At 39.7% G+C, this 16,436-nt stretch overlaps 1 protein-coding gene across 6 annotated transcripts in view; it reads left to right on the forward strand.

Annotated features, from left to right (window-relative positions):
* The window catches only part of ST6GALNAC3 (ST6 N-acetylgalactosaminide alpha-2,6-sialyltransferase 3), a 501,804-nt gene extending 485,964 nt beyond the window's left edge, over positions 1-15,840 (forward strand). For 3 of the 6 annotated variants that reach the window (XM_058538316.1, XM_058538315.1, XM_058538322.1), the window contains 2 exons: positions 12,442-12,549; positions 13,621-15,840. In XM_058538316.1, coding sequence (XP_058394299.1) covers positions 12,442-12,549; positions 13,621-13,807 — 295 coding nt within the window. In that variant the 3' untranslated portion in view covers positions 13,808-15,840. The remainder of the gene's footprint in view (positions 1-12,441; positions 12,550-13,620) is intronic. The other 3 variants (XM_058538319.1, XM_058538317.1, XM_058538318.1) reach the window with 3 other exon arrangements.
* Positions 15,841-16,436: the final 596 nt, after the last annotated feature.

Below are 16,436 nucleotides of genomic sequence, written 5' to 3' on the forward strand. Positions count from 1 at the left end.
CCTCTTGGCATGATTATGGACCTTTAAGACTAACCAGAGGTAAGGGGAAGGGAAGAGGAACGGAGGAAATCCAATAAGTGGGCTCCAAAAATGGGAGTAATTCTATTCATCTGCTGCTGTCCAATAGCTTTCAGAGTTCGGTAGCTTCTAGTCACTTCTTTGCAACCCCTTTAGTCAGAAACATGGGCATAAAGTGCTATCACCAACTGGTGAAAGCAAATACACAAGGTGGAGGATCTCCTCAACTGTTTTCCTGTGTCCTTCTCATTTTTGTAGCTGGGTGAGGAGATTTCTGACATTCTGTGACTGTTGCAATGTAGGAAAATTTGTGGAGATAGCATTCTCACATTTCAATCAGATGCTCTCAAATAAGCCATATTTTCTATGTTCTACTCTATATTCCTTCCTGCTGTTTTCTAGGATATGTGCTTTAGCTCCGTATTCTAGTTCTCTCTTTATGACATTTTGTCTACTCTGGATCAACGAAATTCCTGGGCTTGAAGAATTCCAGAGACACATGAAAGTTATCTCTTGTGATTGGAAGAAGAGAATTATTGCTGTTATCTTCTCTCTGATCAGAGAGATTGCTCTTAAATAAAAGTGCTAGAATTCATCTCTCTCCTTACATTTTTGGATATTCCTGATTGGTTTTTCCTGACGTGGGCATAATAAATTATTGTGAAAAGAAGAAGAGAAGCCCTGGTTCTACGAGTTTCTGGAGGCTCCTGTACTGGAGAAGTTCTGGTTCTGGGAGGATGTACACAGCAAGACTTCTCCCCAGGTACAGATTTACTGTAAGCAACACACAGGTCCTTTCCCTACAGATTGCCAGCAGAGCTGCGTAGCAACACTATGGGGGAGACATCACCTCCGTGAAAAAAATCCTTCACTAAGCAAGGAATCTAGCTCAACTGGAAAACCTGGATAGACTTCAAAGGAAGAATTTTCTCCTTTCAAGCCCCATTCCGTCTCAAGAACAGAGAGAAAAATGGATTTCTTAGGACTGAAATTCCTGGGCAAAATTAAACTCGAATAACATTCTACCTTAGTGGGCAAACAGCTTGTTTAATAGGTGAGACTCTGTTAGCTCTGACTGTTTCAAGGAAGATTCCATCCCCAAGCCATTTGACTTCAGGAGTTCTGCTGAAGCAGACAGACTCCCCTTTTAGGAGTTTGCTGGTGCTGGAGTGGAGCTGGATTAGTGCCTGCTTTGATACACTGATGATAGCCCATTATTTGGCAGAGGTATTGTGCATAAGGTAGTTGTGAATGTCAGCCCATGGGAAAAATGACAAAGCCTCCTCCTCTAAGTTAGAGAATAAAATTCTCTGTGCCTAAAGCCCCGTATGTCGGTTGTTTCCGACCTTTTCTAATTCAATTATCTTTGTTTAGTCAGCCAGATAAATATAATTTTAGTAGATGGGGGAAATGGGGCTACAGCTTAGCTTTTCCTACTAAAAATAAATATTCCCTCTGAAATAATTTATTTCAGGACTTATTGAACCATGTAACTTGGTCAGAAAAGTGATAATCACCTCAGACAGGCAGGAAGCGGCAGAAAAATTAGTCTTTCTTAACCAGAAGAAGGTCAGAGTTGCTTTGTGTTTTTTAAATTTCACTTTTATTGCCCAGGTTCTGGCTAAGGCTGGTTAAATGATGTCCCCAGTGGTACTGGAGACCTTAGCAACAAGTATGGATACCCAATCTCCTTCAGTGGTGTGAAACTAGCTCAAATCTCCACTGTAATCTTTGTTAAAACTTTTAGTTGTTTAAAAGTTATTTTTAAACATAAATTTTTATTTTGAAAGAGAAATAGGGTTTCAGAAAGCGTTTTTGTCAGAATCAAGTTTGAGTCTGATTCTGTGTTAGAACTATTTCTAAAGGAAAAGCTTAGTTTAACACAAGTTCCTGTTAAGAAGCTAAGGGAAAAGGAGTCATTTCATTTCTCTTCTGAAAAGGTAAAGTGGCAGGAACGGGTCTTTTATCTACTGAGATATACTCTTACTTGATTACAGTCTTTCCGTTTTTTTCCTTCAGTCTTAAGGAAAGTATATACAGAGGGAATGGCTGACGAAAGAACTAGAAGAGAAAACCAAAACCTTCCTTTAATTACCTCTATCAGGTTAGCAGCAAGCAGAACAGCCACCTATGCCTTAGGTAGAGAAAAGTGATTAGCATTCAGAATACGGAAACCCACATCAATTTAGGAAGGGCATGATTTCAACATAAATTGAAGGTTAAGTTAGAAAGAAGCAACTTTTTTAAGCCTAAGTATAAAACTAGGATCAGATCAAATAGTGATTTTTAATAAGACTTAAGGATTGGTTAGAAGCAGTCTCTAATTATATCTAGAGTATTTAAGAGACTCATTGTGTTGGAAGGATCTTAGAGGTCAACCAATCCAACTTTAAATCTTTGGCTGCAGGGAACAGACACCTCGTCCACCTGACGCAAACCAAAGAGGAGAATTTATTAAAAGGTTATAGAACCTAAGGGCTGGAAGGAAGCCATGCCTGGATTCCAGTGGATCCAGGAACTTGATCTTTATTTCAGGACTTACCCCTTTGTTTCTCTTAAAGTTGATACATATATCCGCATCAGTGGCATAAAGCTATTGTTTGAACATGACTATGGCTGAAATCCTAAAAAGTGTTTTTAATCCTGAAGTTATAAACACAGATCTGTAAAGTGGTGATAGTAACTCTGGGCTGAAAATACAGCTGTACATTTATAATCTCTCCAACATGGACTATGTTACTATAACTGCAATTACAGAACACTAGTGATGAAGGAACGTAAGCCTACCTAGGCCAGTCCTCTTATTCTGTCATCAAAAAAAAGGAGGCCCAAGAAGAAGTGACATGTTTAGGATTTCCTAGAGGGTTAACAGTAGAACCAGAAGAAGAATTGAGGTCTTTGGTGGCTGCTCTATCAGACGTGTGGTGCCTTGGGCAATGCTGGAATGATGATGACCCAGAAAGAACTAGGTTAGAGACTTGAGTTCTCTGGTGTCAGACTGTCCTTGGGCAAGTACTTTATACCTCCCTGAACCTTCATTTGTATAATGGGGATATTAATACCCCTCACAGGATGGGGTTGTTTTGAGGATTAAATGAGATGAATAAATGAGGAACATATAATGAGGAGCATATAAACGCTCCATAAATATTAGCAGTTATTATTATTAATCAAAAAAGCCTTATTTAGTCAGATTTTTGCTGCATAACAAATAACCCTGAAACTCAGTGGCTTACAAGAACGTTTATTTCCTACTCACAGATCTGTGATCAGCTATAGCTCTGCTAGGCTTAGCTGAACTTGGCTCCAATTTGGGGCTTATATTTGCTGCATGGGTTTCCTCATCCCAGGACCCAAGCTGAAGGAGGACCTCCACCCTGGGATGCCTTGGTCATATGATGGAGGGAAGAAGTGTAAGAAATGGGAACCATGTGATGCTTCTTAACGTCTCTACTGGGAACTGTCACCATGTTCACTACTACTTATGTTCTATTGGTTAAAGCAAGTCATTCGGCCAAGCCCAAAGTCAATGAGGCAGGAAAGTTACTGCACCCAGGAATGAGCCATGTCCAGGAGGAAATGAGCAATACAACCTAGCACAGGAAGGTTGAAAGAAAATCTATGGTCATCAAGACAAGGGCCTCTAGGGTAGCTTGAATAGTCTGAAACTAGAACCCACACAGGCTGTTCATACTACCTCATGTCTTCAAAATTATGGGCCATTTGGGAAAACCAGAGATCCAGAGAAGACAACTGAATTACTTAGGGTGTTAGAGTGATTGGGCTTGGGGTACATAGCATCATCCCTTCTCCCAGAACCTTCACTAGGTGGAGGAGACATTGCTATAGAGATCATTTAGTTCAGCATTTCCAGATCTGAAAGGTATTTCAAAGGGCTCACCTCCTTAAAGCAGCAATGGTATCTGTTTTCATTTCCATTAATCAGAAAAACTCAGTAAATTAAATGTTTATGTAAAGACTGTTTCCCTTTTAAATGGAACAGGTCGAGAGCCTCCAGGCGTGTATTGAGGAAGCATGCTTGGTAGTAAGTGGAGATTAGATGAGTTAGCTCATGGCTTGTAACTTAGTTTATAACACAGATGAACTGCAATATACTGAGTACATCCAAATATCATCACATATTTTAAAATTGTTTTTATTGTAAGTCATATATTGTTTACCTTTGTTCTCAATTCTGAATTAATGAGGGATTTAATGATGACATAAAAACATAATTCTGCCAATTTTCCCCCAGATACTTTTCTCCAGATCCATAAATGTCCATCATCTGAAAAAATTACTATACAGAACATCAAGATATGTCTCATATTTCAAAACATAATGTAAGGAAGAAAAATAAATCAGTGTTACTTATGCATCCTGTCTCTAACCGATAATCTATTATGGAAATAAACACTGATGATGCTTTGAGGTCCGTTCCAGATTGCGGGGCAGATCAGAGCTATTCTGTATTCCCGTTAACCCCATACATCAGTGGGACTGCACAGGGCCATCCCCTCTCCTTGAAAGGCTCTCCTCCTTCTCCTTTTTCTGCCTGGTGTTCTTATTTAGCCTCAATCCACAGCTCAGCACTTATCTCCTCTTGGGGAAGGAATTACCTTCCCCAGGTCCCTCCAGCTGTGTCTGTTGCTCTTCCCTCTATGTTCCCATAGCACTTGCAGAGGAATTACCTCCTTGATAGCCCTATTTCTGAAAATAGTCATTGAGTCTGTATCCCTGACCTGACCCTGAGTTGAGAGATCGGGGCAACTTGGTATTTCCAATTCCTAGTGCCGTGCCCCACACTTACAGTGTACTCCATGAATTTCTCTTGAATAGATGAGAGTAATCAAAATTGAAGCTTGGTAGATAAGATTAGAAACTGGAGGGGACATGGTGGAGAGCATTTCAGGAAGAAAGAAGTAAACAGAGTAGAAAGATGGAGACTGGCATGTACAAGATGTGTCTAAGGACCGATAAATGGATCCATATGACTAGACGAGAGAGTTCATGATGAGAAGTCCTGGAAAATACAGTGGGGAGTTTAGGTTTATTGGGGGAGGGCCTTGAGAGACACCAATTGCCTCAGTCTGCTCAGGCTGCCGTAACAAAATACCATAGACTGGGTGGCTCAACAACAGAAATTTAGTTTCTCACAGTTCTGGAAGCTGAAACTTCGAGATCAGGGTGCCAGTATGGTCAGTTTCTGGTGAGAGCTCTCTTCCTGGCTTGTAGCCTTCTCTCTGTGTCCTCACATGGTGGGAAGAGACAGAACTCTGGTGTCTCTTCCTCTTCATACAAGGGCACTAATCCCATCATGAGGTCCCTACCCTCATGACCTCATGTAAAGCTAATTACCTCCCAAAAGCCCCATCTCCAAACACCATCACATTGGGAGTTAAGGTTCAAACATATGAATTTGGAGGGGATACAATTCAGTCAATACCAAGTGGTTAAGGAACCAGTCCTGCCTTAATGAAGTGGACCAAAGAGATCCCCATCATCCATCCTTGCCATTCCTGAGGTTCTCATTGTTCATTTAAGAAAGTGAGTGATATTCCGGAAATCAACATTTCCAATTGAACGGGCTTTAAAATCCAAGGGCAGGAGCAAAATAACCTTTTAATTTCTGAGATGAATGAACATAGTTATTTTTGTGAGTAGTATCTTCTATTTCTACAGCAGCCATAAATCATACCTTTGGGAGCTGTACAATTTTACTTTTAAATGTACATTTTGAAAAGAACACAGTCGTTTCTTATTATGTTCCTTTTGTACAATTTCATTGCATTCATCACTAGTTGAAGAGTCCTGTTGATTCTATGGCAGGAAAACTATTTGTTATATTCACAGTCCAAGTGCATACTGATTAGCAGAGGCATTTCACATCCCGTAGTGGACCGGGATGGTGGTACAGTCTTCCTCTAAGATTTACTGCTTTCTCCATTTACCCATGGTCCATTTTTCATTATTTTCCTGGCCTGGATCCTGTCATTTGGTGCATTGTCTTAAGAATCACCATCCACAGTATGATGTTTATATTCATTTGAAAAGTTCATGTCCATTTACAAATGATTCAAGCCAAGATCAAGAATTCTGCTGCCTGATTTGCAGAAAGTTGTTGCTTTCTAAAGATTTTCTGGGCACGTCCCATTGACAGATTGTACAAATATACAGTGTTAATATAATAGGCAAACTCCACAGTATTTCCATAGCTCCTGACTATCGAATGATATACAAAAATATATGACTCGAGGACAGCTGAAATTGTTTCCACACTTTGAGCCCTGCTTCCATTAGACTGGTTCACAATATTAGATGGAATCCCAAGGTGCTACTGATAATCATCAGCTGTTTTTCTTGCCCAGTCTCTTTGTTTAAATGTATTCTTTCATTATCTATGTGCTTTTGAAAAAAATGGGGGAAAGAATGTTTTTAATTGAATAATCTGTATTCTGTCAGATATTCCTTCTCCCTAGGAAGGTATATGGAAACTTACTTTGCTATTTTTATTTATCCTGCCAGTGTAGTATATTGATGAGAGAACTGAGGTCCAATAGTGTTAAAACGAGACATGAAATATTGATTAATTCATTTTTTAAATTCCATTTTTACTCCTGAGTGTAGCAGGTTTCAGAAACTGCTGCCAATACTATGCTCTCCAATAAACCTCCATTGTTGGGAGGGTCTTGATCTCCTTCGGGCTTTGATAAATGATTATTATGCTTTTGAAAAGTTAGTTTGGAGTGCCCCAGGCCTTGTTTTTATCAGTTCACGGAAGAAATGAGTGAGAAACATAGTAGAATTTAGGCTGCAAAGTTTGAGCCAAAGACCCCCACAGGAAGCCTTCCACAAAGAGGAGGCAGCCACGGAGACTGAGGCTACTGGAATCCTTGTCCTTGTTCCCACCTGACGCTTTCTCCCTTTCCCCAGTGCATTGTCTCCCATTGCAGGCCAGGACTTGCCCTTTGGGTTAAGGCCAAATGAATTTGCTAATCCTAGGGTTGTGTTAAAAGGCGAGATAATGATTCAGTATTGGCCAAAACTGAATGGCTTCAGATAGACTTGTAAAGGAGAAAGAAGGAAGATGCTTGGTGGGTGAGGAAAGTCAGTGGGACAGTGAGCAGGTGCAATGGGAACTGTAGATAGAAGAACTTGGATTTTTAGGGTTGGGGACATCCTCAGGGCAGAGGACGTAAGAGTAAAGCCAAGAATAGACACTAGGGAATTGAGAAATCTACTGCCCTCTTGGGGTATAGTTGAGCTTGGAACAGAGGGGAATCTGGTGAAACACGAAAGAGAGCTTACTTCACAGGACAGGCCCCACAACAAAGAATTATCTCATCTAAAATGTCAGTAGTGCCAAGACTGAGAAGCCCTGATATAGAGAAAGTGCTATTATTTTGCCCATCAAAGTATAAGCTTCATGAGTTCAAGACCCAAGCAATTGAGCTAATGGTATTCAATAATTAGCAGAGCATTTTGTGAATAGATAGTAAATTCAATGTAATCCACTTTTCTTTTGAAGAGTAACCATTTCAGTTTCTTCAGTTCTTCCCCTGAAATTATCCGAAAGGGAAGTGTCACTCGCTAGAAAGTTCCAGCTTGCCAGGAGGTAGAAGAAAAATGCTTATTGTGAACAATAAGCTCGGAAGCAAGGGTGCAGGCAAATGAAGGATGCTGACAGACAAAAATATTGAGACTGGTAAAAATAAGGATAGCTTGACAGACAACGAATCCCTGTGGATGTGTGATGGCCTTTAGACATCAAGGAACAGGGGTAAACATCAAGAGGCAAGGTAGCTTATATTTTATTGGTAATAGACTAGAGGAAAGATCACATTTTAAATGATATACCTTCAAGCATGTGCTATATCAAGGTGTTGACAGCATCATTCTTCCAAGAGATGAGCAAGTAAATTTAAGTAGTTTCCAAGTGGTAAGTATCTAGGTTACCAAGGAGCAGTGGGATGCAAAGCTTGGCCAGTGGAAAAAAATGATTGATAGCTGCCTCTTAACTCTCCTGGCTTTATTTTCCTCTGCACAGCTCATTATTCTGCTGCATTAATTTAAGCTTTCCTATTGTACTGAATTAGGGGCTTAAATTCTCTTATTACCCCTATGGGAATCTTGATTATTTATTTATAGATGACAATAATTGTTTTTATCGATCCCCAAATGTGGAAGGTATAAAAAGTGCTATGGCTGATAGCCAGCTGGTACATAGTTAGCGCTTCGTGCATGAGTGACAAATTACAAGACAGTATTTGTCCCCAGAGAGACCCTTTTGGAATTTTTTAAGGCATGTGATAGTTATCTCTAGGTCTCTCCAAGCTGGAAAAAAAGCATAAACAATTTCACGTATGTCAGCTCAACTCTTTTTGTTGTTGTCTTTATTGAACCTCAAAAGGTCTACTTGGGTATAATTTATACTTCCTCATTTCTAGTATGCCCACACTGCAGGAAAGTTTGGAAATGGTGCAGTTACAAGAATTCCCAGAGCCAGCACCATCCAGGCCAGTGAGGTCCTTTACGGACCCAGGTCGCTAGGGCATTTATTCGGAAGACTTCTTGGATTAGTCCAGCAGTTGCCATTATTCCACCTAGTTATTATGATCTGTCTATCTAGAAACGAAACAAATCAGGTTAGGCTTAAATATAACCAAGCATCAGAAATGTGGTAAAATTTCCTTATTGTGTGGTGAGATGGAAAGGTCTTTGACCAGTGCCAAACCCTAAAATTCCTGCCCCTCTCTTCCTGTGGTAAAGAGAAGATAGATATGCAAAGGGTCCACTTTGACAATTGTCCTGTATTTATCCTTGGAGAGTTCTGTTGCTGCTGAACTCTCAGAAATGACTATCTGGGGTGGACCAGATGAGCCAGGAGAGCTTGTTTTGCAGAGTAGGGGTCCATATGTCATACTAAGGATCCTCCCTTTATCCTGGAGCTATAGTATTATCTTGGTTCTTGATAGTTAGCAATCCTGTGGATGGACCAACTCCCAGAAAAACACATACGAAGAAAAACAATTTTTCCTACTTTAGATTTATTTTTTCTCACACTCATATTAAGCTTTACCTTCAATACTGAGGTCCAGTTGTGTCCTTGGTCTTGGATAGCCGTTTTAGCACCTTCCATAAGCAGTAGTGTGAAGGAGGAAAACATGGAGCTCCTCTCCCCAAAATTTAGTGACTACAGCCACTACCATTGCAGGGTAAAAACTGTATACCCCTTTTACATATACCCAGACATTTAGCGGCATGCCCATCACACAAATGGGCATTAAATGAGATCTGACTGATTAACATGTTTGTTAACTACATATCCAACATGCATGGAGCGTGCTATTGTTGAATGGCTGAAGGTTAAAACAGATTGACTATTGAAGGTGATGAACAGAGAATCATTTGATTTTAACATTGGAAGAAACCCTAGATATGACTTAGTTCAACCATCTTATTTTAGAGACAAGGAAACTAAGATGACCCAAAAAGGCTAAATAAGTTGTCCAAAGGCTCACATTCGAGCAGTGGCTGAGCTGGAACCAGTATCCTCACTGTCAATTCTGCACTGCACTTGGCACTGACTCTGAAATACACGGGCTTGTGCCTTATTGCACTGTAATATTGCAATTAATTGTTTTAACATGTGTGCCTCCCCTACTAGATCATGTGCCCTTTAAGAAAATATTCATCACCAGCTTCTGGCATAGTCAGTGACACATAGAAGGATCCTGATAAATATTTGTTGAAAAAATGAATAAATGGGTGAATGTGAGACTTGTTTTTTCTCATTATGTACAAATTTTTAGTGATCTCTACTAGTGTTTGGTCAGACTAGTAATGAAAAAGGATAGAGAGAATAAAAAGGTAGAAAAAGTGTAATGAGAAGGCAAGAAAAGGAAAAAAGCGTATACAATTCAGTAGGAATAATAACCAGAAAAATTCAGCGCACAGACAAAATTTCTAGATTCAATTTGGGAGCTTATAGTCAAGACTCTTGCTTCTTCTGATCTCTCCCAGTTTTCAAATAAGGACTTTCTGAGCAGATGGTGTTTTCAGCAGTTCCCATCGTTGCTGCTCCTCAGACCCCAGAACACAGGATCGACGGCAAGTTAAGTTATACAATCAGCAAAGTTGCTCTTTAGTGTATTTCACCTCCCTGTGGTACATCTTCCCATCCATTTGGCACCTATCCCTAACCCATGTGTCTGCTATTAGTCCTATCACAGAGCAAAGTGCATGTAACTCAACGTGATCCTGTTTCTGGGTTGTTTTCCATTTAGAAGACACACCAGGAGATACAAAGGAAGGCTACTTTCATTGTGGCATTTCAGATTCAGTGAGGAGTAAGCAGAGGGGATGGATCTATATGGGATGGGTTTGTTTCTCCTTGCAAATCACCCGAAGTCAATGAAAATAAAGATTAAAATACCAAGTTATCAATTCCCACTGTGAGTGGGTGGTGCTCCTGAAATGCTTGCCTATTGTAAGTAATTTGATACTAAGCAGTGCCTGTTTGAAAAAAAAAAGGAAGAATCAAAGGATTCAGGGTCCTAATTATAGCACACTGATTGCTTGGTACTGGAGAACTGCATCAACAATATTGGACTTCACTGGGGAGCACTGTATGGAGGGCTGGACACAGAGAGTGGTTATCAGGGGCTAAGTGTCAGTCTGTAGGAGAAGAGCTGGCTGTGCTCCAGTATGCCAAGAAGTCTAAATGGAAGGTCAGAAATTCAGGTTTTTTTAGAAATGGTATTACACAGTTGCCAAACAATCTGGGGTGACCCAAATGCCACTATGGGGAGAGTTTTAAGGAGATAAGCAGTCATCTGTTTTGGATGAAGTGAGTCCCCTTGGCTAAAGACAAGCGTGGAGATGCAGCTTCTCATCAAACATTCCCTTGAGCCATTTGGAATTTGGCAGACCCCTCCAATCCGCACTGCATCTAACTACACCAGCAACTCTCCTCCTTCAGTTACTATGCTTCTCATCTTTTCCTTAAACATACCAAGCACACTTCCGTATTGCGCTTTTGCCATTAACATTTCCTTTTCCTAGTACACTTTTCTCTCATATGGCCTGTTGAGCAAGTGGCATCTGTCTCCTATCACCAGGAGTAGAAGTCCAAGCACTTCTGCCCACTGCATCTTACTGTCAGAATTGCCAAGGAAAACACAGTACAGTCAAACACTGGATGGAACAACGTTTTACTCACACGGAGAAGAGACAGAGCAAGATCCTCTCCAATAGTGCATGTTGGTCCCCCACGGCCATTGGGTCCTTCCTGGCAGCTGATTCAGAGCCACTGGCCTGCGTGCAACCTCTTGTGACACAGAATGAAGGACCTTGTCCCCTCTTTGCAGGGGACAGATATAGTAGTGGGGCTGACCAGGTGCCATATGACACACACTTAAACAAAACAAAGGAGCACACATTGAGTCTGAAACAGGGAGAGATATTCCCATACAGGGCAATAAGCCTGGCACAGGCTGTGAAGGCTCCTTATCTCTTGTTAAGGAAGCATTCCAGGCCCAAGGCCCCTTCTTAATGTGACTAAGATGGGGGTTGAAAGACTGCACACATGAGACTGTCTTTCTCGAGATAGTCCACATGGCTTCTTTCCATCCCCCCCCCTTTTTTTTCAGATCTTTGCTACCATAATCAAAGAGGCCTTCCCTGGCCAAGCTTTATAACAGAGTCACCTCCAGATCCAATCCTTTGGCCTCCATGAAGACAGAAGCTTTGCTTGTTTTGATAACTGCTGTATCCCCAGCATCTACAACAGCGATTGACACGTAGTAGGTGTTCAATAAAAATGGGTTGAAGCTGTTGGTAACGTAGGTCTTACAAAGGAAAAATCTTGTTGCATGATGCCTGGGAAGCAGTGAAGGAAAACTTTTCAGATGCTTTCATGGACCAAGTGATTCACCTACACTGCATCCAATTTACACTTAGACACCCCACAAGCCTTAGAGAGAGTGATATGTCCAGGAAAGCAAGATAACACCATTATCATTCAGTTCCCATCAGGGCTCCAAGCAACTTTTAGAAAACCTGTCCTCTGATATACAGCACTAATTTGTGTCTTACGGAAAATCAAATAAATTATGTTTCACCTAAAGGGAGCAGGATTATTTGACTTCAGATATTTGCCATATGGCTTCTCTTCCATACAATATAGCTTCTAGGCTTAAGGTAGCAAGAGTGAGAGCCTGCCTATAAATTATTCAGAGATAATTCAAAATAAGTGTGTATCTTTGACAGACTGTCAAGTTTCTTAATGCTTTTTCCTGATAACAAGTGCTATGTTTTTGATAAAAGGTTGCCCGTATCTCACCACACTTTATTGTTGCTCTGTGTATGTTTTCTGTTTTGTTTGTTGTCGTTGTTTGTTTTTGGTCCCCCCTTCTGCCCCAGAGTCCAGTCTGGCTCTTATCTCAGCACAGGATGGTTTACCTTCATTCTGGCCATGGATGCCTGTTACAGCATTCACGTCTACGGCATGATAAATGACACCTACTGCAGGTAAGATCACAGGAAATTATTTTTATGCATCTCCAATTCTTGTCAAAATATCACAATTCATTTTAATACCATAAATCTGAGAAACAGATAAAGCAACAATTATTTCCTGGTGTTCTTTGCTGACATGACATTTTATTGTCAGCGTACCGAGTTGTGACTTTTAGGAGTGATAAAAAGACAAATATTTACCAAAGTCTAATGTCAAGTGTCAGAAGGAACATTTTTCCCTTAATCAGTGGCGTATCAGGGACTTGTGGCTTGGAAATACAGAGCAAGTTTAGTGGTTATTTAATTTGCAAGGCAAATTTGTCATTTCTGCTGCTCTAATAGCTTGATGGATGGCTCTCTACTCAGCAGTTATATTTGATTATGAAGGACAAATGTCCTGAAGCCTCAGAGAAGCTGACAGCTTAACAAGAATTCCTGGAAATTATATTTCACTAAGAAGTGAGTAATCTGCCAGATCCTTATTTAAAATGGGTGTGTTTATCCACAGCATATCCCTGCTGGTGGGATAGTTTCTAATTATTTAATAACACAAACCCTCATGCTTCATCAAGGTAATGAAATATATTTTCCTACCAACAATTGGCACAATATAATTCCGAGAGTATTTTAGTCATATTGTCAAAATGGTAACTAAGCCACAATCTTCATGATCAAATATTTCTACCCAAACTATAAGCATAATGGAGCACAGCTGAATCAAATATCTTACTCTGCAAAATCACCAACCTGCTTCAAGCTCTGCAAGAGCATCAGGCTATCCAAAGTTTGCTTCCATTATATACCATTTCCTCCTTCAAGGGATAGCTATATGTTTGAATGTAACTGGTGTGATATATAAATTTTATTTGATTTATTAAAGCACTAAGGACCTGGTACATTTTCTTAAAAGCTTTTATACATAATAGCTTTTAACTGAATTCATGGACAAGAATCATGCATGGGTTTGCAAGTAAATGCATTTACTGGGCACATAATGGATTCTTGTAAGTGAATGCTTCATTCTTCATCTCAATCTTTCTCTCCTTTTCTTTTTTTTTTTTTTTTTTTCCTTTTCTTTTCCAGGACAGAAGGATATAGAAAAGTCCCCTATCATTACTATGAACAAGGAAGAGATGAATGTGATGAATATTTTCTTCATGAACATGCCCCATATGGGGGGCATAGGTTTATCACTGAGAAGAAAGTGTTTGCTAAATGGGCCAAGAAACACAGGATAATATTTACACACCCAAACTGGACAGTGTCTTGATGTTGGTTTTTCTGATCTTGCCATACCACTTGACATGATCATGATGCTGCAACTGTGATGCTAATGATGCTAATCATGATGATGGTGATGATAAAGACAACAATGATGATCAAGTTTCTATACATTCTCAGATATGGATGGTGACTCTGCCAGTAATTTGAACTTGGGATTCTGTGTAGGGTGGTTGTGCTCATTATGTTCTTTCTGAAGGTTCACCGTTACATACTGCACTTTATAATTTAACTGGAATTGAAATGAAGGCCAGTAACATGACGGCAATGACCTAAGAAATGGGAAGATTATCCTTCAAGATAGCTGCCCAGAATTCTTGACAGTGAGTGACTTCCAAATGCCATGGGATTTGGCCTCGTGAGGCAAAGTTATTGACTCTGTGGTTTCTTGAACCTGAGCAGCTCCACTGTCGGACACTGACCCAAGAAATGCTCAAGGTACAAGTATCTTACCACAGTTACTAGTTAGCTTGAGGGCAGGGAAGAATCTCTTCCTGACATACCATCTTCCTACAGTACCTCCTACAGCTAAAGCCTCAGGTCATTTCCTAATTAACAGTGATGATATTATGGACATCATACCCATCAGGATTACTTGACTATCTCAAACGCTTAATTCACAATAGGCCGACTAGCAAAGCTTGACGAATTTCCACTCTCACCAATCCATTCTCACTGCCCCAAACAATATAACTAAACATGTTACTAGAATGAGCTATATTAATGTTTAGTTATTTTTGGTTGAGTCCTAAGTATTTCAGAAACCTATTTAACACGTAAGATACCAACACTGTAATAACATATACTGTGAAAACATTCATGAAACATAACCAAAAGGATTTCTAACTCTGCTTCAACATCCAACAACACAAAATTGTATGCTTTTTAAAATCATGAAACAAGGAAAGCAAAGCATATTTTTACATCAATTTGTATCCTACCATTCTTCTTAATATATATTTGTATATTCAGATTTCTATTTTATAGGCCCAAGATGTGTCTCTCCATACATTATATTATCATTGCTAAGTGCCAACTGTTAGACATGGAGAGGAAATGATTCCTTGTATTAAATCTGACCAGAGATTTTTGCCTTCTTAGGGTTTACTTTCCCCACAGTGTATCAGTTGTTATACAACAATATAATGACCTTGATGTCCAAAGTGCTTTGTCATTCAGAGTCCTTTCACATATGCTGTCCCGTGTGATCCCCATGACCACCCCATTGGGCTATTGTCTATGCGTTCTGACAGCTCCTTAGCAGATAATCTGTAATTTGTTAATTGCTCTGATATATTCCAGATTGCTCCCCTTACTAATATTTGTATAGAATAGCATTTATGTAGACTAGTAACAAATTGATTTCAGTGCCAAATACAATAGATTATATCAGGATTATGCAAAAAGTATCATAAGAATGGTCTTGGCCATAGACTGGGACCCCTGTGAACATAGGTACTTTTGATTTTTTTTGTTTTAATGACTCTATTTTGGTGGGGAAAAGATGAGGAAGCAGAGACAACAGGAGGGTATGAATGCAGAGAAGTACATTTTCCTGTTCCCGTCTTGTGATGACTCTGTTCTCCATATATTCATTGCTCATTAAATATTAGAAGGTTGATTTGCTGAGAAAATAGCTGAAAGACCAAAAACATTCTTGCAAATGATCCAAAAGACAAAAGCCAGCCTTAATTTACAAAATGTTTTGGAAGCTGGAAGTGATGATGCATTTCACCTCAGGAGCATTTTGCTGGTCTTTCCCAGTGCTAAGTCTCATGATTAATTTTCATTAAAATGGGCCATTTTGGGCAAAAGTCTCTCTTCTGCTCTTCTACCATTTTGATACCCCAGTACGCACATCTCTAAAAATTACCAAGCAGCACTTCCATTGTTGGATCTGTTAATCTTGTTCTTCTTTTGTTGTTTCCTTATGTGATTTTCACTTCTATGTATATTGGTTTTTTTGAGCTAATGATGGATAGAAATGCCCACTCAAAGAAAAATAAATGGATACAAATGTTACCGTTGTAATTCAGACTATTATCCCCTGTTGTGATACAGAATTTCCATTTTTAAATAAAAAGGACCCCTTGGTTATCAGAATGCTGCAGGAAATGGCATAGCAATTTACTTAGTTTTCTGGTAAATGAAGGACCAACTTGATTTGTTTTAGCCCTTACTAATGAGAAACTTTTGAAAACTTCCCTGCTGTCTTGCCTCAGTCTAGCTTTCTCTGAGGAAGGAGACTCTCCAGTGCCCTGTATCCCTCACTCTAGGGCAGCAGGTGTATGCAGAACAGGCAGTGTTTCCTTTGGAGGGGTGAGTGTCCTTCTCTTCCCTCCCCTCCTCTTCCTTTCCTTTCTTTTCTTAATCCCAACTCTACATTTTTGTTGTTGTTGTCTCTTGTCTCTTTTTTCCTAATAGTGGGAAAGAAAAAAACCACTCTTCTCAATTTGTAGACCTAACTGGATAATTTCCAGTGTAATCAGCATTTTGATAGAATCTCATGATTTATTTTTCTCTGTAGTCTTAATTTTCTCTCCTTCCATTTCCTGTTCTTCTTTACCCTTAGCTTCCTAATTCTACTGGAAATACAAAGTCTAATTTTTCCCATGTTG

This window comes from Diceros bicornis, chromosome 4 (assembly GCF_020826845.1).
Source record: "Diceros bicornis minor isolate mBicDic1 chromosome 4, mDicBic1.mat.cur, whole genome shotgun sequence".
Taxonomy (NCBI): domain Eukaryota; kingdom Metazoa; phylum Chordata; class Mammalia; order Perissodactyla; family Rhinocerotidae; genus Diceros; species Diceros bicornis.